The sequence below is a fragment of the Solanum stenotomum genome, chromosome 10 (assembly GCF_019186545.1).
Source record: "Solanum stenotomum isolate F172 chromosome 10, ASM1918654v1, whole genome shotgun sequence".
Lineage (NCBI taxonomy): Eukaryota > Viridiplantae > Streptophyta > Magnoliopsida > Solanales > Solanaceae > Solanum > Solanum stenotomum.
The window spans coordinates 809,317-833,772 of record NC_064291.1 but is presented as its reverse complement, the minus strand read 5'-3'; the positions used below and the strand labels follow the sequence as shown (position 1 = coordinate 833,772).

Genomic DNA, 24,456 nt, shown 5'->3' with positions numbered 1-24,456 from the left:
CCGAACATCGCATGAAAAAACAATCAAATAAGTTGAAGCATAAGATACTGAAGGTAGTAAGCACTTTCTAAATCAAGAAGCTCCATTCCTCCAATAGCAAATAAACCATGCTCCATATATTCAAACAAATGGTATATTATTCAATTCTGTTGTATTTCACAGTTCACTCAACTACACTCATTTAACTTTGAAAAGTTAAAAAAAAATTTGTAAATAAATCTGCTCGTTAGGCCAATATCGCCCTTACTATGCCTCACCTTTTGGCTGAACGAAAATTCTGAGTACACTACTGTATGCACTTAGAGCTGCTGTGAAAATGCCAAATATCAGAGGAGAAGATATGTACTTGAGAGACTAGCTAGCACCCTATCTATCAACTTTTAAATAAGCATGTATGAGGAACGCGAATATTGATGAGCAAGATCAATGACAATTGTCGGAAAAAGATCGATCCCCTTAAATTGGAGTGTTTTTTCTTTTCAACTATTCATCAGCAGTGTGTTGTTTGCAGCCCTTAGGTCCATAATGCTGGGAGCTTCGCTTCACCGTCTTTCCACAAAGATAACAGTAATGATTCTGGCATGCCCAGCAGAATATGTGATTGTTATTACTAGCCTGTGACCATGTCAGCAAAGAAAAAGGGCAACGAATTAGCTACAGTTCTATACAGAAAGAAGGAAAATGAAGAGGATAGAACTATTAAAAGCAATGGTGGATTCAGGATTTATACGTTGTGGGTTCTAAGTCCAATATGTAGGTCCTGATCTGTATATTTAACTCTATCTATTCTTGTTTTTCACATACATACATAGTGTTCGAGTTGGAAGCTGTGAATTTCACTGAACCCACAGCTTCTGTTAGATTTTCCATCAGTTCAGAGGCTGGAAAAGACTTGAAACTTAAAGTAGATGATGACAAAGTTACTGTGTTTACAACCACTTCCACGCGTTCCCCACTTCTACACGAATCAATATGGTAAAAGCAGGATAGTTGATGTCGATAAAATTATGATTTCCAGCATAAACTCTATGTTCTGTCTTCTAGAAAGTAGTAAAGATAAGATGACTCTGATCTTTCCTTCTATGGAGCCGAATGTGAGCAGATAGGTATGAAGTCACTAAACTGAAAAGAGAGGGAACAACCACAACGTACACCCCGAAACTATATGAAGCCTTTCGGAATGACCTAGAATATAGGCTACATCACTCTTTCTTGGCTAGTGTAGTAGACCATATTCTCCCATGGAGGTGAGTGGAGGAAGCTGTGAAGCTTCTAACTCTAATTACCATAGAGGGAACCAAAATTTGTTTAAATAAATGCAAGAATTCTCACACAGGGTACAGAAAAGGCTTACTTACTCGGGCACTCTATTTTACAGAATGCCCTCATCATTATGTGAATGAGCTGTTACTCATTCTCCATGAACATTGCAACTTCAAAATATCAAAGAGGTGTGCTACAACGCTTTCTAGAAAAGAACACTGAGCACCTATCTTACCTTTACATTCATTTGGCGACAATTAGGGCATGGATGAGCACGATTAGGAAGCATTTGAGCTTGAATCTGACCGATAACTTGGCGAGCATTAATCCTCTCTTCCCACATCTGAATTGCTTCTGGTGGGAAAAGCTCACATTTCCCATCCCTTCAACAAGAAACACGCTCCTCAAGTAAAAATACAAAACAAAATCTCAAGGTCATAAACTGAGGCCATATGTGAAGCAACCTATACCAACCTGAAGTGCTCATATCCATCAATCGCCTGATTACAGCGATAGCAAAAGTATGCTCCACAGTTATCACACGCCATTTTATTGCAGCCCTCAGTTCGCGAGATAGCCATCTTACAGGAAGGGCATTGCTTCGCAGAACGATGAATTTCCCGCATGCTGAGAATGTCATTAATCATTTCTTTCTCACGCTGTCTTTGGCTATCTTTCAATTGAGATGAACTCTGTCGCTCCTGATTCAATAGACAAAAAACACAAGAATAAGAATACAAACCACAAAGTGCCTTCAAATAGACAAGTTAAGTAACTATAGTCTCGAAGTGCAAACAGCCTCATACAAGAAAGCTACCCCAAGTAGACAAAAAAGTCTTTAACACTTGATGACTACGATCTTATATAATGAAACCAACCCAAGTAGAGCAAAAAAGATTGTAGCACTTGATTGCCAGCAAGGATTAATACAGCTGACACCAACTTGCTAGGGACTGAGGCGTAATTGTTTTTCTTATACTAGGTTGTAATCAGGTGTGGAAGAAGTTCTCAAAACAGTCCTGAACCATAATATTCTAGTCATTAAGCGAAAGGTGCAACGAATTCAGGTATTGAACTTCTTTTTGTTGATTAGTACTAGTTTAGGAATTATGACGACCGCACTCATATTGGACCCGGCCACGCCCAAACGAGCAGGCGCCATGCGACGCGTGGCGTTGTTGAGGAATCCTTTATCACAAAAAAAAGGTACTAGTTTAGGTATTGAAATTCATAGCAGAAAGAGCAGCAAGATAGAACCCATATTGTGCTATCCTAAAGCTTGTGCGGGTCCTGCATGTTCAACGATATTGTGCCATCTCTTGCAACAAGATAGAACCCATGTCAATTGCTGTTGATAAAGTATGGAAATTCCAGAAGGGACTTCGAGGAAGAATGCAATGGAATACATATTGCTTACCTCATCATCATTTCCAAATTCATAGTGTCAACTGGTTGAACTATAGGGTAATTAATTAGTGAGGCCAAATGCTTTACTGTAGTATGTTGTGGCCAAGATAGATTTAACATTAACATAGTATAACACACATTGTTGGCCCCAGGGGTTGGGTGGTGGTTGGAGTTTATCATGTGCCCTGTTAGATTTTATTCAGGACAGCATTCATGATAAGTTGGAATTTAACAGCCTCTACCTTCTCTGTACTGACCCATGTCCTCATGTTCATACTTGTATTAAAGTTGACTGATCAGTGTTTTTTTTGGGGATAATCATGGTGTCCGGGCCAGTTTTTATGCACCTCGACTAATTCCACGGGATACCTACCACCTTCCACCAGCAACACGATACCTTACTCCCCCCGATAGATCCTCAGCTCGATAGACAAGAAAAGAATTTGAAGCATGGTAGCAAGAAAATGTGACAACAAAATAGCAAGATACAAAGCAAGTGAAGTAACATGTAGTAATACACATAAAATAAAAGGATCAACGCGACTACTTAATAATATTACAAAGAAGGAGAAGCGTAGTGGAGGAAAAAAGAAGATACAGGAGAAAATATTGAAATTATGACAAAACTAATACCTGCAAAATAAGAAGCTTCATTTCTGGTGTCATGCATATAACTCCGACATGACGCTTCTCCTTGCACAGTGTACAAAAACTGAAGAAGCATTTTGCACATTGGGCATGCTGATCTTCATCCTCGATGCATACTGTTTCACATCTTGGGCAGTAGCAGACATCCTTCATTGATTCTAATGTTTTCTGTAACATCAATGACTCCCAGCGTTCAAACTCCACTTCACCAAGTAACCGCTTTAGCAAACCTGGAGGAATCATACCTCCACATTTTGCCTCGGGGCACAAAAGCTTGGTGATTGTACCTTCCTTGACATGCATGTCGGAGTAAGTTTTCATGCAATTCCAGCAAAAGAAGTGATGACATGGCAACCTCACAAACTCCATACCTGATTTTTTTTAAAAAAAAAAGCTTCAGCAACCATTACCACTTGAGAGGTCATTGAATATCTGATTTCTGATATGTTCATGCCTAGTATGTATAAGAGAAAGAGCAAGCTAGGTATATATCTTTCTGTGTGAATGTGCATGTTTTAAAACTGAAACGTCTGCATAATTGCATGTGTCCATACTCGGAACACCATGGATCCTATTTAGGAAGACTAATAATGAAGATAAACCACAGAAGTGTTATGTAGTTAGTGATCAGAAGAGAAGAGAAAACAGTTAAATTTTAAGATGACTTCTGAAGTGTCTATTATGAATAACTATCTTATTTCTTAACATATACATAAAGGTATTATAAAAGCCTTTTCTTGGTTTCCTTAATATACACAAAATCAGTTTTGTCTAACGATTTACTTCTCTTCTTCCTCACAGAATATTTACACTGTGTTTTGGGGGAAATTTAAATTTTCCTAGACTTAGTTTCATTTCGCTTTATAAAATACTGAAGGAATTCTGCCACAAACCATGCAGCAAATTAGGACAAAGATCACTTTATCAAAGCCAACAGATTTTCTGTTTCCCCAAAAATCTTTTTTTTCTCCAACATTCTTAAGGAATGTAAGAGAATTACTGTGGGTAGGCTGATAGAGAAAAACAATTCAAAATGGAAATATATTGGTCTCTCTAACAAGGAAGAAACAATGAAGCAAACTATGATAATAGTTCACAACTTCGCATCCTATTATAGCAATTATATCTAACACATTTAGCAAGATATATAATGAAAATCTAGACATATTGCTTGAGGCATGAGACATAATACAACTGCATATGAAGAACTTTCAACAGTTATTTATGTAAGATCTAAAGAGAACCTTGCTGATCCATTGACTAAAAGACTCTCAAGAGGTATAATAAAATGCACGATAAGTGGTGTGGGCCTAAGACAATTTTAATCTATCAATAGTAACGGAAACCATTCATTTCTTATTGCTCAATACTACTAAGATTTGAAAGGTAAAAACAAGCTATAGTTTATGACAGTTAGCACGTACTGAAAATTATATTACATAAGAAAAAGGGTGACTACATAGTTACTCTTAATGAAGAAAAAGAGTTTGGAATGAGAACCAAGGAAGTCCATGTTAAGGACTTGAGTAAACCTCACCTATATAACTAGAAGTGGTGCCACTTCAATCAAAGTTGGAATACAAAACTTTGTAAGTGTTCACAAACTCAGCAAGTTGCTAGCACGAAACTGTAATACAGTGTCAATGCCAAAGCTCATGGTGAACACATTCTAAATTTGATCTATGTATATAGCTTTTCTGTCCTGACACTAAAGGGACTACGGTTTAATAGAATCTTATCTAACCATCAATTTTGACAAGATCTTGAAAAGTTTATACAAGTAGGACGTTTAAGTTGAAAGACACCTACAATATCATAAATCTTAAATGACTAAAGCAATCACCGAGATAATATCTCATATGGTCACTCAACTATGGACTTATTTCATAGAAAGTTCTTCAACTTTGATTTTTAACTCAAAAGTCACTCAACTATGGACTTTTTTCATAGAAAGTTCCTCAACTTTGATTTTTAGCTCAAAAGTCACTCAACTATGGACACTTTTCATAGAAAGTCACTCAACTTGATTTTTAACTCAAAAATCACTCAACTATATGTTCTTTTAACAGAAAGTCACTCAAACCTATTTAATTGATTTTTTCATTAAAATTTGCTTGCTTACATGGAATATAATTAAAAAGTACAATGAATTTTATTTATGGTTATAATGTATCTAATTAATCACCCACATCGATATCATTATGATATTTAGCAAACTGTAAATAAAGTTTCCACTTGCATCGTTTGGTTGTGGTGACACATTATATGTTCAAATTAAAAGCCAAAACACAAAATTTATGTTATTTCACTCCAAGATGACAAATCGAAACTACGAATTTTCACATTTTAACACGTAAGAAAAATAAATACTTTGTCCGCTCATTGCTACAATGACTTTTTCTTTTTTTCATAATTATTACCAGAGATAAGGCAGTAATAAAGTGAAAATTTGTAACGAAACTGAATTAATTAGATTCCATGTAAGCAAATTTCAATGAAAAAATCAATTAAATAAGTCGAGCGGCTATCTATGAAAAGAGCTCATAGTTGAGTGACTTTTGAGTCAGCAATCACCAACTAAGGGGGTAATTAGTAGAGAAGTATTGTAGTTAGTGATTGTAAGAGAAGAAAAGACAAGCTTAAATATTAACATAACTTTTAAATAATTCTTTACACTAATTCCATATAAAAAATTACTATGCTTGTCGGTTAGATTTCAGCTATTAGGATATAAAGGTTAAATTTTTTTCGCCAAAATGGCAAAAATGACGAGCCCGTCCTTCTAAGTTTTTTCCACACTTAATAACCAAGGAGATAATGATAATGAGTACCAAATATAAGCATATGAATCGACCACCTTAGATTCTTTATAGAAATAGAAAGTTCAAAAAAATGAGGGAGAGTCTGAAATCTGAACTGGTTACCAATTCTTCGGCATCAATAAATTAATAGCGGCCAACAAACAAAAGTTACCCTAGAATGGGAGAAACTAATATATTGTCATTAACTGAGTTAAGTTGTTCAAGTTTAGTTTCTAAGTTCCAGGTATATTAGAATCATCCTACGTCTTTGTACAATATACTATTGTAAACAAAATAAAGCATGAGACTCCAAAGTACCAGGAAATTCACTGAAACAGATGCAGCATTGATGAATGTTTCTACGGAAATTCTCATGGCGCTGTTCCTCATCATAGCTCTTGAGCGAGGGGATATCAACCTCTGGTGAGACAGTTCCTGAAATTGCACGCCTATCTCCAATATGTCGCTCGGCACAAAAACCTAACTTTATTTCTCGATCAAACTGCAAATGAGAAAGAGAAAAGGCATGCAACCACTCCACCCACTGGTATAAAACCTCTTGACCTAATTGTTCCTTCCATATTGAATCAAGCATGGAGCAAAGAGAGGAAATGTTTGCTGAATTCAACCACTGGACAGAGATTGTAAAGAGAGGAGCAAGGTGGCTTGGATATGATTTAGGTAATAAACACGTCAAAACAATCGGTGGTAGATGCTCAACTTTGAGGGAGTATGAGAACTCAGGCGAACTATCATCTGGTATTCCAAGAGCACCAGAGGAATTCAGATTTACAGACACTGTCAGCTCATCAGGAACCTCAATATGTACATGAATCTGCAAGAACAACATGAAATGAGGTTTGGATTTTCCAGAGCAAAGCATAGTTTATCAAGGCTCTACAGAACCTGAAAGGATCGTAGACCATTTCGTCTATCAAGAACGAAGACATTGTCACTGAAAATTGATTCCAGCGCTAGTAACTGCAAAGAACCATGTACAATGTCAAAATGGTTTTTACATAAATCAATAAACAGAAGGAGAGATGTAATAGAAAGAAATTGAAAAAAAACCATCTCAGTATATCACACTATTGCAAACTCAAAACACCAAGAAAATACTAACATTAACCATATTGCTACGAACATTTAAATTAATCTTAATGAAAAAGAAAAGGAAACAAATATGCACTCATACCAGATTATTCAACTATTTGTTCTAAACTAGCCCAACCATAAGAAACCAGGACACACTGATGCATAGCATTTTTAACGATATCCCCACTCATTCAAATCAAATAATGACTCAATTATAACATTTCCACACCAGATACTACTCTCAGTGCATTGAAATCCTTAACCTATGCCAAAACATACGTACCTGGGGTTCAACCTTTGGGTTTCCGATTCAATAGACCCAATATGTTTGACAATGTTCAGATATATATGCGAAAAAGCACAAACTTTCAACAAACATCAAATCTGAGTCCATTATTTCAAAAGTACAATGAGTTTATAACTAAAAACCTTGAAGCTAAAACCCATCCAATTTGACCTGACACAGAGCTTAAATGTTCATTAAGCTTATATTTTAGAAGTAGTACTTAAATAATATTAAATTAATGATTGCAAAGTTAGTTTGATCTACAAATATCACATAAGTGAGGCGGGCTAAGATTCCATTCGAAGTAACTTATTTAATTGAAACTTTATGTCAGCCAAAGTTCGAATTTTGAATAATACTCCTATAATGAATTTGAATTCAAGCAGCATACGCATAAAATTGTGTCAAATATTCGGAACGGTCTTAAAATGGAAAGAATCATACTTTCAAATAGCAAAACGTGACAAGTAAAAGTGAATGGAGAGAGTATATAAAATGGAGCACATTCAATCCCGGCTAATAGGCTTTACCTCATCCTCTTGTGCTTGATCATTGATTCTAAGCTGTTCAGTCGATAATTCCAGCTCCTCAGCACCCAATTGCAGCTCCTCCAGCCTTCTCCAAACATCATCAATACCAGACCCCTCAACTTTTTCTACACCCTTTTCCTCCTTGTCACCACTTAACTTATCTTCCACCACCTCTCTAGAACTTTCTTCATCTTCTGATTTCTTCTCGAAGTTACCATTAACCCCATAAGCACGACGATTTCGGGGTAACCTTTTGGAATTCCTACGATTCTGATGGGGTTTTAGATCTTTTTGATTAAACTCCGATATAGGTTCTTGTACTTTTTCCCTTACAGACGAAACCTCTACATTTTCCCCTGAAATCAAAGAGGATGAGGAGGATGGGTAAATTGGATTTCGATGGGGTTTTCGATCTTCTCGAACAAACTCCGAGATGGGTTCTTGTACAGTTGCTATTACAGACAAAGCTTCATCTTTTTCACCTGAATTCAAAGAGGAAGATGATAATTGTGACCCTTGTTGTTCAATTGGAGATTTGATTACCCAATTTTGGTTGGAGTTGCGACGAGAATAATGAGCTGATTTTACTCCTCCTCCTCCTCTGCGGCCTCCTCCTCTTGAACTGGACATGGCTTTGATTGAACTCCTCTGCGCTGAATATTCCAATTGCGGCACAGAGATTTTGAGTCTTGCTATTTAGAGCATTTTTGAGCTTTTGCCGTTGATGAAAACGGCGGCTATTGTAGTTAGTTGAGGGGACAAATAGGCGTCCAATTAAATTTGAGCGGGTTAAAATAGTTCGTATAAAGTTGAGATGTAATTTTTGCCATCAAATTTATATTACCTTATCACGTAACTTATGTCTTGGAATTTAACTTGAATTGCGAAACTTATATCTTGTGTTTAATTTCTTTTGTCTTTGTGCATAACTTGAATGATTGAAATGCAAACATACATGCGTGAAAGTAAACATCATATGAAAGTATAGTCTTCACAAGGCTATACTTTCAAATGTAAATGTCGGAAGTCATCAAGCTTTAGACGCGATTATATGATGTTTTATTTAAAATAGGCAAATTAGCCCCAAAAGATTATGACACATATGTTATTTAAAGACATAATATATAAATATGTTCTTTAACTAAGTTTCGACTATGATGTTCAATTTTGAATGTACATAAGGACACTTAAATTTGTATAAAATTGAACAAGACGCCAAATAGATATGTGTGTCTACTTGTTTAACTCGATACGAGTTTAGATGTGTAATTATATACACTTAAATTTAAAAGAGCATAAATAACAATTAATGTCAAATTAAAAGACACATTTATATACCACGTGTGACTTCAAAAATACAATATTTATTCATTTCTCCCTATTGCCCCAATACCAACAAATCATAAAGCACCCACTCCCATACCCAAAACATACAATTGAACCTTGCCCCCCACCCCTTCACCACTCTACCAACCCCACCCCACCCACCATCACTAGGGTTTTGTGAAAAACCCACAAATTTGTTTGTCTTCAAAATATCCAGAAATTCATCTTGAATGTATTTTAATCTATAGTTATTTCTTGATTTCCTGAAACTGTGTTATTGTATCTCTATATATATCTGTTTAGGACTCAAAAAAGGATTATTTTCTGCTGCTGAACCAGAAGGGAAGGTAACTGTTATTTTTATGTTGAATACCATTATTTGTTTTGCTTGTTTATATGTTCTAATTCTGCTGTTGCAAATTAATATCAGCCTCAATGTTAATAACAGAGTTGAATCACCATTTTGCCTTGTGCCAACAAATAATATCATACCAATTTTAGAAAAATATATGCATAGAGAATACAAGTTCACATGCCCAGTATGTTAGTCTTAAATTCTGTTTTTTTGGTGTGTGTGAGCTAGATGTAAATTCAAAATTGAATTTTTGGAATGTCTTCATGTTGATTGAATCAATTTGGACAAGGAATATTAGCTGATTTAATGTTCTAATGCAATCTAACTTTTTTAAAAAAAAAAAACTAGTTGAAGTAGACAATATGAATCATTAGACTAGTTTGACACTAAGGCCACATGCGATGGCTCGTGGAATGTGAAAAACTAGGTGGGATATCTGAAATGTAATTTAGAAAAAAAATTGAACAAGAATATCCTTCGATGTGTGGTGTTGGAGTTCGAAATTTAATAAATGAAACTCCAGCACAAGATGTTAGAGTTCAAACTCAATTGCCGAATCTTTGACTCCCTATTGTAAAATCATGAACTAAAGAAATCTTTCATTGGGTTTGAACTTTAGGACAGACTCTATACATTCTTAGTTGGAGAATCGTGAACTCAAAGACTCTTTCCTTGAGTTCTCTCACTTTAATAAGTATTGTGTTGGAGTTCAAACTCATTGAAGAAATCCTTTAGTTCTGATATTTGTATCTTTAAATTCCGCAAGAAATCCAAGACTTAAGTATTAGGTTCCTTTTGCTTTTTTGTAATTTTATGTGGGAGTATAAGGTTTTACTTTTTCTGCAGCTACTGCTTCCGTGATGCAAAAAATGCTACTAATTGGGTTTATACTTGTAAAAATCGAAGCTTTCTTTTAGCTACAATAATCAACACTTCATAAAATATTAATTTCCCTCTATTCTGAGCTATAATGGTAGCTTTGTCTTTTTCCTGTAACTCTGTTCTATGGAAGCCTAAAGTTTTGATTATCCATTTGTTTTTACTTATTTGCTCATTTATTTTTTGCACCTGAAGTTAATTGGAGATCTCATAAAGATGGAAAACAAGACAGATGGAAATGATGAATCCTTGGTTTTAATCAAGCAAGGAGCTGAGGCTGTGAGTTCATATTTAACTATTCATTATGGTATTGCTATAAAATTCCCTGTAATATTTTCTTTACTCTTTCTATCCTTTTTGAGATAAGGGTAACTGCATATTCACAAAAAACTCATCATCCAAAGAATGATGAGAAGATCACTTACAACCCTCAGCTGTTTTACAGTGCATAAATAAATGGTCAATAATCTCTACTTCTTGGGCCACACATAAAACACCTTGAGCAAATCTGTGTACCTCTTTAGTACTTCACGAGTTAAACAAGCTCTCTTGATTACCAGCCAAGCAAAACGAGAGACATTTAGTGGGAACTTTGATCTTTCAAATTAACATCCGGGGCCAAGTTATTGTGAGTGACTAATTATCATTTTTGTTCTAGCAACAAGACTTCACCGTGACGACTCCCTGACTGTGTAGCTTCCACAGTTGTTAATAAGGGCCAGTGGAAATGCCTGGGAATGTGTTCAGAACCTGTGGCATACTTGCAACTCTATCAATCTCCAACCATTTAGAGCTCTTCTGAAAATGAGATTCCAACCCTGTGTGTGTGGTTGGGGGGCGTCTTTTGTATTGTTTTTAACTCACTAATAATGCTTATTATTATTTCTGCCAATGTTCATTTTTTGTCAGATAGTTGTTGACACTTGACATTGGGATTTCGCTAACATTTTATCTTCTTTCCCTGTTGATATTAGTGGGTTTTTGAGTCAACATTTGTGGGTAGAAGATGTATCATCAAGGAACGGTTTTCAAAGAAATACAGGCATCCAACTTTGGACTCAAAACTTATTCTTAAAGGGTTGAATGCGGTTGGTGCAAATGATACCTATTCTTTTCTTTAATCTTTCTTAAAGCTTGTGATGCTAAAAGAAATGAAATTATGGTGCAGCAGGCAAGGTGCGTGACAAAAGCCAGACGGCTTGGTGTTGCTACTCCAGTGCTTTATGTTGTTGACCTGTTATGCATACTCTCACCTATGAATATATTGAAGGTCCTTCTGTGAAAGATATATTTCTTGGCTTTGGACTAGTTGGTGTTGATGAAGAACGGATGGTTGATATTGCAATGCAAATTGGTAATGCTATTGGAAAACTACACGATGGTGGCTTAGTCCATGGTGATTTGACAACATCAAACATGTTACTGAGGAGTGCTGCCAATCAGCTGGTGGACTTTTCTCTTTCTTTGTCTTAGAATGTTCCTCCAATTCTCACGATTGACTTTATCTTCAATGTCTTTCCTTATTTTCCTTGTTCTCTTTGTTTTAAAGGATGAAGTTCGTAGGTTATCCTCAATGAGATTACTTTTTTATCAATGATACTTTTTCTCTAGGTGCTGATCGACTTTGGCTTAAGCTTTACTTCAACGCTTCCAGAAGATAAAGCAGTTGATTTATATGTACTAGAACGTGCTTTACTCTCTATGCACTCTTCTTGTGGAGATGTGGTAAGCTCTGTCATGAAGGTCATTTTGAAGCTTTTTGCTCTGCTCTATCTCCCAATTTGAAATCATTATTTGTTTCAGGGAAAAAAGATATTAGTTTCTTCTTAAAATTAATTTTTCTTTTGTCTTTGGGCGTTATATCATTCATGTAATGTGATCATATTATTGCACGAAACATTTACCTTTTCGTGGTGGAGTAAGGGCACTTGGCTATTGTCTTGTGAATCTCTTTAGTTTTTGCCTTAAGCATGTGGATAATGGTTTTATTTTTAGTCTGTAGCAAAGCCATTGGACTTTAACTTATAGTGAAGAACAGATTCATCTTCTATGGTTTTATATGGTTATCGCAGATGGACCGGATACTTGCTGCATATAGGAAGTCCTCGAAGCAGTGGTCGTCTACCTTGAACAGGCTAGCCCAAGGCGCTGCCGACTCTTTGTACATGTCCATTTCTGTTTATTACCTTGCTATTCCCCGAAAGAAGAGAACATATTTCTGATTTTGTGACCTGTTTCAGTGAGGCAAAGAGGAAGAAAACGCACAATGTTTGGTTGAGCTTCCCCAATTCTGCACTCCACGTGAAGGTTAGACTTGGTCTCTATGCCTACCATTGCATTCAGTATTTCTTTTTAATTTCCAGAATGTTAAATCATCAAATTCCCATGTTTTCCTGCCAAAAGCAAAGTGTCTTTCCTATTTTTTCTCTTGGAGATAAGAGTGTTGTATATCATGGTTATATGGCCTAGGTAGATTTTAAAGTTTAATAAAACTGGATACTTCTCTCTATCATTTTTGCTTTTTTTTCTTCTGGGAAGTCTGAACATGAATAGTACTACAAACGATGACGTAGCTTGCAAATCTTCTGATATATCGAAGATATTAGGCTCATTGATTTACCAAAAATAGCAGTTATAAGTTGTAGAACAAGGTGACTTATTTTAAGCAGGTGTTTCTTGCTTGCCCTGCATTAATAAGTCGTCTTTCAGTTTATAACCATATAGCACTTGGGCACTACTGGGCTGAACAAAAATACTGTCTGTGCATCTGCTTAAAAAAATTGCACTATTTACTCTACTTTAAATGAACATGTTGTCGATACATTGCTAGCATACAGTTGATGATTTAGGAGTTGTATCTATTAGTTGGTAAACGGTTTTATGATTGATTTTCAGAGAAGAGAAAAAAGACAGATGCCATGCCCATGGGGATAGGAGAAACCAAAAAACTTGCTCATTGCAAAGATCAATTTGTATTTGTTTCCGTCTTGATTATTGTCGATGTGACTGATGCTGTTACCTATTTGAATTTATACGTCTACGATTCTCTGTATTTTTATTCAACTCTAAGAAGTAAGAATAGTAGCCAGGTATTTTTATTTCCCATAAAATTCAGATGTCTCAAATCCTTTTCATTATGAAACTACATTAGACATGTAACATTCAAAACTCTTAGTTGCTCAAAAGCACAAGAGCCTCACAAGTTTGTCATTCATTGGCAATTGACAGAAAGAGATGACCCTTTCAGTGACATAAGTGGCAGGAATGACCCCGACGATAGTGCCCAGGAGGAAATCTATGGCAAGGCACATCCACAATTGGCGAAGCAACATTGATAAATGTGTTTGGCAGTGTCGCTGTGACTCTCAAGAAAAGCATGTAATTCAGCAGCCACTCCCGCCTTTTAGCCACCCGATGGTTCACAGAGACTCTATTGGATACAACCTCTCTGCCTCTGTGGTAAAGGTAAGGTCTGCGTACAGTCTAGCCCCATTTTTGTGGGACTAGTGGGTATGTTGTTGATGGATCACACAGATTTTACAGCAAGACAGTTGAGTTGTGAGTCGAAAATCAGCTGCGCCTGGAAAACTGTCAACTTATCAGGGCCAAAGTGAAAACACAAAGGGCTTCCCTATCATTTTGGATAGAAAATAGCAAGATGATGCACCAGCAGTAGCAGTGAAAACAACTAATGCTATGTGTTTGATACAGAATATCCACAGAAACAATTATTATTACAATTAAGATGCTGCCATCTCCAAATTGTACAAACTTTGGAAATGCAAATTTACATGCATGTGGATGGACTTGTTAGCACGTGCAGCTATACATTACAACAACTGCATAAGTGAGGTCTGGGAAGGTTGAGTGTTCGTAGACCTTACCCCTACCTTGTAGAATACAGAGGTTGTTTCCGATAGACCCTCGTTTGTCAAACAATTTGAAAGGGGATACAGAGATGGTAGAAATAACAACAAAAAAATAATGTGAAATGGAGAGTAATACTTAACAAACATGAGAAAGAACGGTATCAAGTATCAACAACAAAATAATGCAATAATCATAGCACAAAAAACACAACAGTGATAGCCGAGATTGAAGATCAAGAAACTATGAGAACAGTGCTAATACTATTGGTGAGAAGGAAGGTCCAAGTATGACCATAAGGTTCATTCCGCAAGGAGGTGAGAGAGACATTGTTTTACAAATTAACCTTCTACTCCAATAGCGAATAATATTATAATAGTAAAAGTGAAAAAAACATGCACAATGCACCCCAACTATGATAATATTCTGGAATCATGAGTAAACTCTCTCTTTACTAATATTTCCATTTTTATTTTATTTTTTTGGTTTCCACCCAGTGTATCCACATTGGAGTTTGACTAAATTTAGATTTGGGCTAGGGAGTCTCACATTAGGGAGTAAAGCGCTCCCGAACAGAGACAACTTTATACTCAAGGGGATTCAAACTCGAGACTTTTGATTAAGGATGAAAGAGTAGTTACCACTCCATCACAACCCTCGTTAGTTAGTATTTCTATCTTTAACAATAATTTGGCATCCTGCTTTCATAGCTCAGTTGGTTAGAGCACCCGTTTAGTAAGCGGGAGGTCTTGAGTTCGACTCTCAATGAAAGCAACTAACTATTTTTCCAGAAGAAATGGGCCAACTTATTCTGGTTTTGGGCCAAAGGTATTCCAATTTGGGCCTTACCAAAATTTATTTTGGGCCCAAGGTATTCCAGTTTGGGCCTTACCAAAATTTATTTTGGGCCCAAGTACCAATTAAGCCCAGTTTATTCTGGCTTGGGCCTTTCCAGTTACCTCATACAAAATTGACATGAGTCATTTGCACTTTTGTCCTATTTTGTGTTGCTCTTTAATTTTTATATTGCAGGACGATTACTTTTTTTGAAAGATATTAGTTTATATTTTTGCATCATAATATATTATAAGTGATGTTTTATGCTTTTGACTAGACATAAGTTCCGGATTTCTAGTGACAAAAACTTAAAGATCAATTTGTTTGAAGGAAAAAAGGTGCAATTAAACGAAGTGATATCTTTCATTCATTTGGTTAGGATTTGGTGTGAGAATGTTCGCCCAGTCGTATTGAATTTGTATTAAACCACAAAAATTAAAAATAGTTTCGATTTGTATTAGATCAAAGGACAATTTCAATTTCCAAATATTAAATTTTTTTAAAAACAAATATTTTTCTTTTCAAATTTTCACAAATTTATATCCAAACAAGGATTACTCACATCATAGAGCCCCCTTTATTGGGTAATAAAATAATTATTTAGATCATCAAAAGTGCCCATATGGGTTGGATGTCCATTTATATTGTCCTCATATAAGGAATTGTCACTATCATAAAAGACACCACTATATATTGCCAAATAAGTATGAAAACAATCATGACATAAAATTGTAAAAGAATAACAAATTTACCTACCAAAATCAATGTGAAAAATTATAAATCAATCAAATTAGCTTATAAGATTTTTTAAAAATGTATTTGGTAAATAAGTATAAAAATAATTATGATATAATATTATAAATGATTAAAACCAAAATTTACCTACCAAGATCGGTGTGAAGAATATTTATCACTAGAGGCCAAATAGGATCACGAGATGCATTCATACTAAATAATTATGACTTTGATAATGACTATAAGCCGATTAAAATTAGCTTATAAGGATTTTTAATGTATTTATATATTTGATAAATAAATATAAAATATTTGTGATATAAAATTATAAATGAATAAGAACAAAATTTATCTAGCAAGATCAATGTGAAAATACCTATCACTAGAGGCCAAATAGGATCACGTGATGTGTCCATACTAAGTAATTATGATTTTAATTAAAATTATAAGCCAATTAATTTAGTTTATAAAATATATTTTTAGTATATATACATATTGGGTAAATAAATATAAAAATAACCATGATATAAAATTGTTAAAGAATATAAAACAAAAATTACCTAGCAAGATCAATGTGAAAAAATACTTTGTCACTAGAGGCCAAATTAGTTCACGAGATGCATCCATACTAAGTAATTATGACCTTTGACTAAAATCATAAAACGAAGAAATTTGTTTATAGGATTTTTTTATTATATCAGGTAAATAAATATAAAAATAATTATGATATGTATGAATAAGAATAAAATTTATCTAATCAGATAATTGTGAAAAACATCTATCGCTAGACACCAAATAGAATCACATGATGCGTCCATACAAAAATAATTATGACCTTAATTAAATTATAAGTTAATCAAATTAGTTTATATTTTTTTTGATATATATGTATAAAAGCAATTATGATATAAAATTATAAATGAATACAAACAAAAAGTTTCTAGCAATAACAATGTGTCACTAGAGTCAAAATAGGATCACGAGGTGCGACCATACTAAATAATTATGACCTTGGTTAAATTTATAAACCAATCAAATTACTTTATTTGATTTTTTTAGTTTATTTTTGTATTTGATATAATAATATCAAATAAAAATTAATTAGAAGAGGATAAGATATATACACGTCTTATTTATACTTTTGTGGGATAAGAAGGTTATTTTTCGATAGACTCTTGACTCATAAGAAAAGTTATCGAAGTACAACTATAAGAAAATATGATAATAAAGAAGCAACATACAATAGCACATATTGGATTCACGCTAAATAGATCTCATTCTGAAATAATGCTCTCTATTACAAATTTTTTATATTCAAAACTCAAAATCGAAATCTTTAATAAAGGAAAACAACAGCATGCACTACATCATTTGATGACTATCAACTAGCTAACTCTAACAAAGTTTTAATATGTAGTAATAAGATTATTATACAATAATTGGGTGAGAATCTATACATATCCCAAAACTGGTTCATCAAAGCAAAGTTTGAGAAAAAGGGTAATGCAAATTAATTAACAATTAGGATATTTAAGTGGTTATACTTTATCTTGGATTAGTTAATTTAAAGAATCTAAAATTAGTGAATAATTAATAAAAGATCTGATTCTTTTTGTTAAATAAAAAAGTATTATATTATTTTTAAAGCAAGTTATTAATGCAGAATGACTGGCATTGGTTATTGAAGAATAAGTTATAATTAAATATGGAATAAATTATCCATAAGACTACAATCCACTTGAAGAATTTAGTCTTTATATATATATATATATATATTTCATAGGAAGTTTTTTTTATTATTTTAATAAATCTAGCTTTTCATGTCATCTAAAGTAAGATTACTTTTGTTATTCACAAACAAAGTGAATTTATATTAGACATTTAATTAAGATTAGAGGCAATACCATTATGAGAGAAGCTTCTAAATTAAGTTATTAAGCCAAAAGATCGTGTCTTTGAAAAATAGTTATTATCATAAAATTTCAAATTTTTAAGTGTAACTTTATGATAATATTCTTGAATTTTTATCCGTAAAAAAATGAAATTTCAGTGGATGTTATTTAATTATATGAGCTAAAGCGTTATTACGGGTGAATTATCAATAATATTGTCATTCTTGACTCGCTAAAGCAAGCTTAATTAGAGGGGCGAAAAGGGTTCATTTGAAACGTTTTTTTTTTGTTGAAAAATCACTTCCTAAAGAGAGCGCGCAAAAAATCTAGACTCAAAAGCATACACTTGTTAGTGGTGATTCCCACTACTCCACCTCCCTTTTCGCCTAACCCATTCATTTACAACTTCACTACTCTAATGAGAGTCGAGTTACTATACTCTTGAAATCTCATAAATTTGAAGTTCTTCAATAAGAATCTCCATTGACAAAAATCTTATCTTCGACCTTCAACGATGGATCTATCGATCAAAATACAAGTTTGATCGGATTCAACTATAATTTTAATTTAAATATTATGTTTATCTTAAGAAATTTATTTAATATGTATACAATATAAATTTAAAATCTAATAACTTGAAATAATTAAAACTTTGCGTCTAAAAACTTTAAATTTTGATTTCGCTTCCGTCGGCACTACTTGAAATATAATATTATTTTTAAAAAAACATACATGAAAGTACGATTGTGACATTCTAAAATGAAAAACGTGGTCACTATATAATAAAATTAAGTATATGGATGATGGGTTGAACTTTACAGGACATATTGCTTTTTAGCAAATAGCTTTTGCCCATAAAATTGATTGGCATTATTTCAAGTGGATGACAGCCTTTCTAGTGGCCGGTGGGTACTGTTATATTAGAATATACGATTAAAAGTTATTAAGTTCACGTGAATCACTAATTAATTTTTCATTTGTTACGAAGATATTAAAGAAATCCAATAAGCACTATATACACATAGAGAATAATATAATTTTTCGTTGAATGAGGTTTGAATTTACCCTTTACTCATAACTTTGCTCTTGTATGTGAAGCAAATTTTGGAATTTCAAGAAGATGTATGCATGATTGAAAAGAGACAGATTTAGAATCTATATTTTGACGGATTTAATCTTTAAATTCTTATAATTAATTCATTACATTTTAAAATTATAGCTTCAACATTAAATTTGTTTTACAATGATTTTCATATGTATATTTTACTTTATATCAAAATTTGGAAATGTTGAAATTAGTTGAGCGAATTCATTTTTTTGGCTTTTCAACCGGTGTTCGGAGCCCACATTAGAGCTCTGACTAAATCCGGTCGCGCACTGCAGGGCCCATTCGGGGATGGCGCTCCCAACAAGATTATACTACATCATTTACTATTGCTAATTTTAGCATAGACATTTTGACTTAATTGTATAAAAGAAATTTTAGTGATAAAAATAGAATAAACATTACAATTAATCAAGTTTGAGATTTTGAAAGAATAAATCAAACAAAAAAAGCAAGAAAAATCAATTATAGGAAAAGAAAGGAAATTTAAATAAAATAGATATACAATTTGAATAGCCGATTTTACTTGTAAAAATCCACACAATAATTATTGCAATATAAAATACTTTGAATTTGAATGTGAATATTTAAAATTAAAGTAGTATAATAAAATTATAACATTGTTATATATGACTTAAAGAGAAGATTGTATGAATTCACGTGAATTCATATTCTTCAATTTATGTTTATACAATATATATAACTTTTAAATGAAAAGTATTCAACGGATCATCCTTCATTTAACATATTTATGCCAAACATTCACTTTATTCATCTTACCTCAAGAAGTGAAAACATACTTTCCACCTACAATGTACCTGTTTGGCATATGTTTTTTGTGGGGATAAATTGAAGGTAACTAGCTGCCAAACACAATAAAATTTAATTTTGTGGAAACATAAGTACCCCACCATAAAAAGGAAGATAAAATTCTTCATGATATAATTGGCTTCACCTGTCAAATGATAGGGGATCAATTTAATGCCACTCAATTTGGAGATGATTAAATATAGGGATAAGACATGTGTATTTCTAGACTGGATTATGATCTAAGTTCTAGAGACATACCTTAATTAACCTAAGGTCATATTATCTCTCAAAACTCATTTTTTTTTATAATTTAGTACACTTTTTGACTTATATAGCACGCTCCGTAATTCCACGTAATTAAAATACATGAAAGATGTTTAAATGTCACGTAAGTAAAAAAGGTGTATAAAATTACAATAAATAAATAAATTTGGAGGTAGTAAGACTTTAGTAAAGTTAAAGTGTGTTTCTGAAATTACGGTCATAATATGGGTGAAGCCATATTAGATGACAGAAGGTTCGGTACATTATTTTCATTAAGAAATTATGTAATGTACATAAGTTAAATGTTAGTTATTATAGGTGTATATTTAATTTTGAGTATTCTTAATACAAATGAGACGAAAATTTGCATATTCTTCATTAAATTTTCGACTCCATCATTGTATAGTACTAGTAAAGAGTATTGTTTGGTTTGATTTTCTATAGTTATAAATATAACTTTTATTCGTACTGATTTGATTTAGAGATGAACCCAAAATTTTAACTTTATAAATTTAGTTTGAAATTCTCCTACTATATTTAAATTATTAGATAGTCAAGTAATTATTTGTGCATATCAGATCTTTCCAAACCTCGCCTATGAATTTCACTGAATTTGTTGATTGTTATGGTTGAAAATGATGGATTAAGTAAAATTTATTTTTGTATTTCTCCATTAATAGTCTAATAAATCAATAACCTAATTTCTGATGTAACGTATGTATCCTTATGACTTATGGTGACAAACTATTTCAATTTTTTTTTTTTGTCACCAAGCACTAATGACATATCCATTTATTCAATTCTTGTTCTTATTAGAGACCTCCCTTTCCTATGCCTTTCAATATTATTTTGAAATTTATGTCTATGTCAAATAATTTGATTTACCTCATATATATATATTGATAGTATAATTTTGTTATATTATTAATACGTACACGTTATTTGTAATGACCCGTTTCCGTCGTTATAGAAAAGCCAATAGGGAAAGAATTGGGGCCAAAAAACTTTTGAGTAGTAACTTTGAATTTCCCAACCTAGTCCAGATTTGGACGAAATCATAGTCGTTAAGGTGTAGGGAAATCTGGTAACAATCGAGTGACTTATTTATGATTTTGATTACATGAGTGGTTAGATAAGTCGTTAAGGAATCTGTACGACCTTAGAGAATTGAATTCGGATGAGTAGAACTCCCGAAATTGATCTTAGCGTGAACGGTATTTTCTGAGCGTCGTTGGTTAAAGGTGTGTTGTGAAATGGGGGTCTTGGAATTATTAAAATAGCTCACTAGTTCCGTGCAAGCCACTGGGGCGGGATTTCCGCCGCCAAGGTGGGGCTGCTGAGGACCGTTGTGGCTGGTCCGACGTGACTTAAGGTCGTAAATAAACCCCAAAACGTCTTTATTCTACAATTTTTGACTTTGAGAGCTAAGGAACGACCCCAGACGAGTTCTTGACTGTTTTTCACCATTCTTGAGGCTAAAGGTAAAGTTCTCACTCCCCGAATCCGTATTTCAATCCGTAGAACGTAGTTTCTTGGGTAATTATCATTGGGGAAAGGTTTTGATCTGAAGTTAATGATGGAAAAAGCCCTAATTTGGGTATTGGGATCTTGGGTTGGCCTAGGGTTGATAATGTTGATTATAATCTGGGTAACTAGTCCTCGTTTATTGATCTTTGCGTTAATTGTATGTTTTTAGACCACGAACAAGCGGGAAGAATCCGGAAAGGCAAAATTCAAGTGCCTTAGGGGATTCAAGCTTGGATTCGAGGTAGGCTATGGTTGTGATTTCATATTGGTGTGATATATGTTTGTAATTGCTCATTATAATGCATGTATGTATGCGAATGTTGCATTATTGATCACCCTAAGCGTAAATGAAGATAATTGAATAATTGTATGCCATGAATCACCTCTTGTTGTATAATTGTGAGAATATACATTGTGATTGTGATTGTGGTTTGTTGAATGAATCGGGTGTTGCGTTCCGACACACTAACTTGGATCAGTTGCCACATTCCGACATAAACATGAGATCGATTGCCACGTTTCGACATACACATGGGATCGGTTGCCACGTTCCGGCATAAACATTGGATCGGGTACCACGTTCCAGTATGCTAACAATTTGGGTGTGGGTTCTATGAGATGACCATTGAATTGGGTTCCGTGAGAGGACCATTGAATTGTGTTGTGTATCTACTTGTGATGATTACGTTCATATCTAATGATGATTGATATTGGAAGATTGTATGTTGCTCTAAATTGATAGCCAATGTGTATTATTGAGAACGTGAGATGCTACATTGATCCAAAAAAGATGACTAATATTGTATATGTTCGGTATATGCATGTTTTATAATATTGTGGTTACTTGCATATGTTTCACTTATTGGGATAGCCGCGTGATTTTACCAATACATTGTGGTTTTGTACTGATACTGCACTTGCTTCTTCTTTGTTGAGTACAAGACATCTTCAGAGGCTATTGATAGACCTCAGCTAAGTGACTATTGATCATGACAGGATTTAAGGGTGAGTCAGTTCTTTCAGGTTGCCATGGATCTCTCTTGTTTAAGTCCATTCTTTTCGAACTCAGACTATTTATTTAAGGTGTTTGTTTAGTTTCGGGGTTGTACTCCTTGTTCTTAGACTTGTCGTTAATAGAGTTTTGGTATAATGACTTTCATGTTCTAGGGGATGTTCTTCCGCATTAGTTTGGTTAATTGCTTGTTAAAACCTTGGAGTTTATGGGGACTCCATTTTTATTGACATTTAAACCTGCTTTCGTATCTCTAAATGCCTTAGTTTCCATAAAATTTGTTTGTTTGGGTTGTAGTAATGGTTCTCCCACTAGAGGGCTTGTGTGGGTGCCAATCACGATGGTCTGGGTCGTGACAAAGTTGGTATCCGAGCCCTAGGTTCGTTGATCTCATTGTATTAAAACGAGTCTAGTAGAGTCTTTCGGAATGGTACGATGACGTCCGTACTTTTCTTTGAGAGACTATAGGACTTTAGGAAAAACTCACTTCTTTCTACTCCTTCGTGCTATGACTTGAATCCAATTGGTATCTGGGTGATACAAATTGGTATACTTCCTCCTTCACTCTATGGTCCAGGCTAGAGCAACAACAACGGTAACACCATCACTAGCAACAGAGGATGTGTATAGACTACCGACAGTTGAATAGGGTCACCATTCAGAACAAGTATCTATTGCCTCAGATAGATGACTTTTTTGACCAATTGCAAGGTGCATCGGTTTTCTTTGAGATTGATTTAAGGTCTGGTTACCATCAGTTAAAGATTGAGGCGGTTAAGAATTGGGTTCGACCAAGTTTTGTGATTGAAATTAGAAGTTTTGTGGGGCTCGCTAGCTATTATTGTTGCTTGTGGTATGAGTTGAGTCCAATTGGTATCTCAACAAAGTGAACTAGACGTCGTAGTCCCGGCTGAAGGGACACAAGCAAGTTAATTGAAACTGAAAAAGTTCAATTGGTATCTAGCCTTAGGGGCCGTATAAGGCATAGATGATCAGTAATGGTCGTCTATGGAATGAACTAATTAAAGAATTTTGACGTGTATGCAAGTTGTAACTACTTGAGTTTCGTGAAACATGTTGTGAAAAGAAAGTCACCACGAGATTAGGTGCAAGGGTCTAGATAAATTACGATGTGGTTCGTAAGCGAGAAATCTGGACTTGCGTTGTGACCAACGGATAACCGTGTGAGAGTCTGGGTATATCCTGGGGATATGTGTGTGGTAGTGTTGAAACGATGTAAAAGGATTCTAAAGTGCGTACTTCGTTGGGTTGACCGGGGGTAGACAATGATTGTCCTAGCTAAAAGGATTTTCTTAAATGCCTAGTTATGGCTGGGAAATCTAGGGGAAATATAGAAAAGAGAGGAGCCCCATAAATTGTTATCAAGGGTTCTGTTTCCGTCAAGGCCGCTGGGGCAGGATTTTCCCCGCCACGGCGAGACCGCCAATGCGGGATTTCTCCCACCAGAGCGGGACAGAGCGAGACAGAATCTCAGCCCTGTCTCCCATGTTTTCCCTTAGTCACAATTATGGACCTCAAATCGTACCCGAACCCCCGCGATCTAATTTAGTGTTCAGCAATCGAATATAAATTATAAGTGTGTTAAAATTATGGAGAACCTGGGCATATGAGGAGGAAATCAGTGAGGCCGTGGAGGCCGGGGAAATGGTAATGCAGGTAGAGGAGTAGTGAAGCCAGTCGATGAGGTTGTCTGTCAAGACGACATGGTTCAATTATATGCTTTTCCGGGCAAGACCAAGTTTGACGCGTGTGATGCAGTGGTCACTAGTGCTACTTTTGTCTGTGTCCATATGGGT

At 34.4% G+C, this 24,456-nt stretch overlaps 1 protein-coding gene, 1 non-coding gene and 1 pseudogene across 2 annotated transcripts; 2 read left to right on the top strand and 1 right to left on the bottom strand.

The window, feature by feature from the left end:
- Positions 1-104: 104 nt before the first annotated feature.
- On the bottom strand, positions 105-8,744 carry LOC125842346 (uncharacterized). Its single transcript, XM_049521621.1, has 7 exons — positions 8,031-8,744; positions 7,026-7,100; positions 6,438-6,954; positions 3,304-3,689; positions 1,738-1,964; positions 1,499-1,646; positions 105-615 (listed from the first exon to the last, which is right to left on the bottom strand). The coding sequence occupies exons 1-7, from the start codon at positions 8,658-8,660 to the stop codon at positions 484-486; spliced, it is 2,115 nt and encodes a 704-aa protein (XP_049377578.1). The 5' UTR covers positions 8,661-8,744; the 3' UTR covers positions 105-483.
- Positions 8,745-9,503: 759 nt separating this feature from the next.
- LOC125842682 (uncharacterized) lies at positions 9,504-13,659 on the top strand (annotated as a pseudogene).
- Positions 13,660-15,157: 1,498 nt separating this feature from the next.
- On the top strand, positions 15,158-15,231 carry TRNAT-AGU (transfer RNA threonine (anticodon AGU)). The gene has a single exon. It is a non-coding gene; the product is annotated as a tRNA-Thr (tRNA).
- Positions 15,232-24,456: the final 9,225 nt, after the last annotated feature.

What these genes read in the sequence shown, in the direction of transcription:
- LOC125842346 (XM_049521621.1), bottom strand. Translation starts at nt 8,660, where the DNA reads ATGTCCAGTTCAAGAGGAGGAGGCCGCAGAGGAGGAGGAGGAGTAAAA. An exon ending in ATGGTCTACGATCCTTTCAG is followed by an intron (nt 6,955 to 7,025) that starts GTTCTGTAGAGC and finishes TTGTTCTTGCAG; the next exon opens with ATTCATGTACATATTGAGGT. An exon ending in CTGTTTCAGTGAATTTCCTG is followed by an intron (nt 3,690 to 6,437) that starts GTACTTTGGAGT and finishes AAAAAAAATCAG; the next exon opens with GTATGGAGTTTGTGAGGTTG.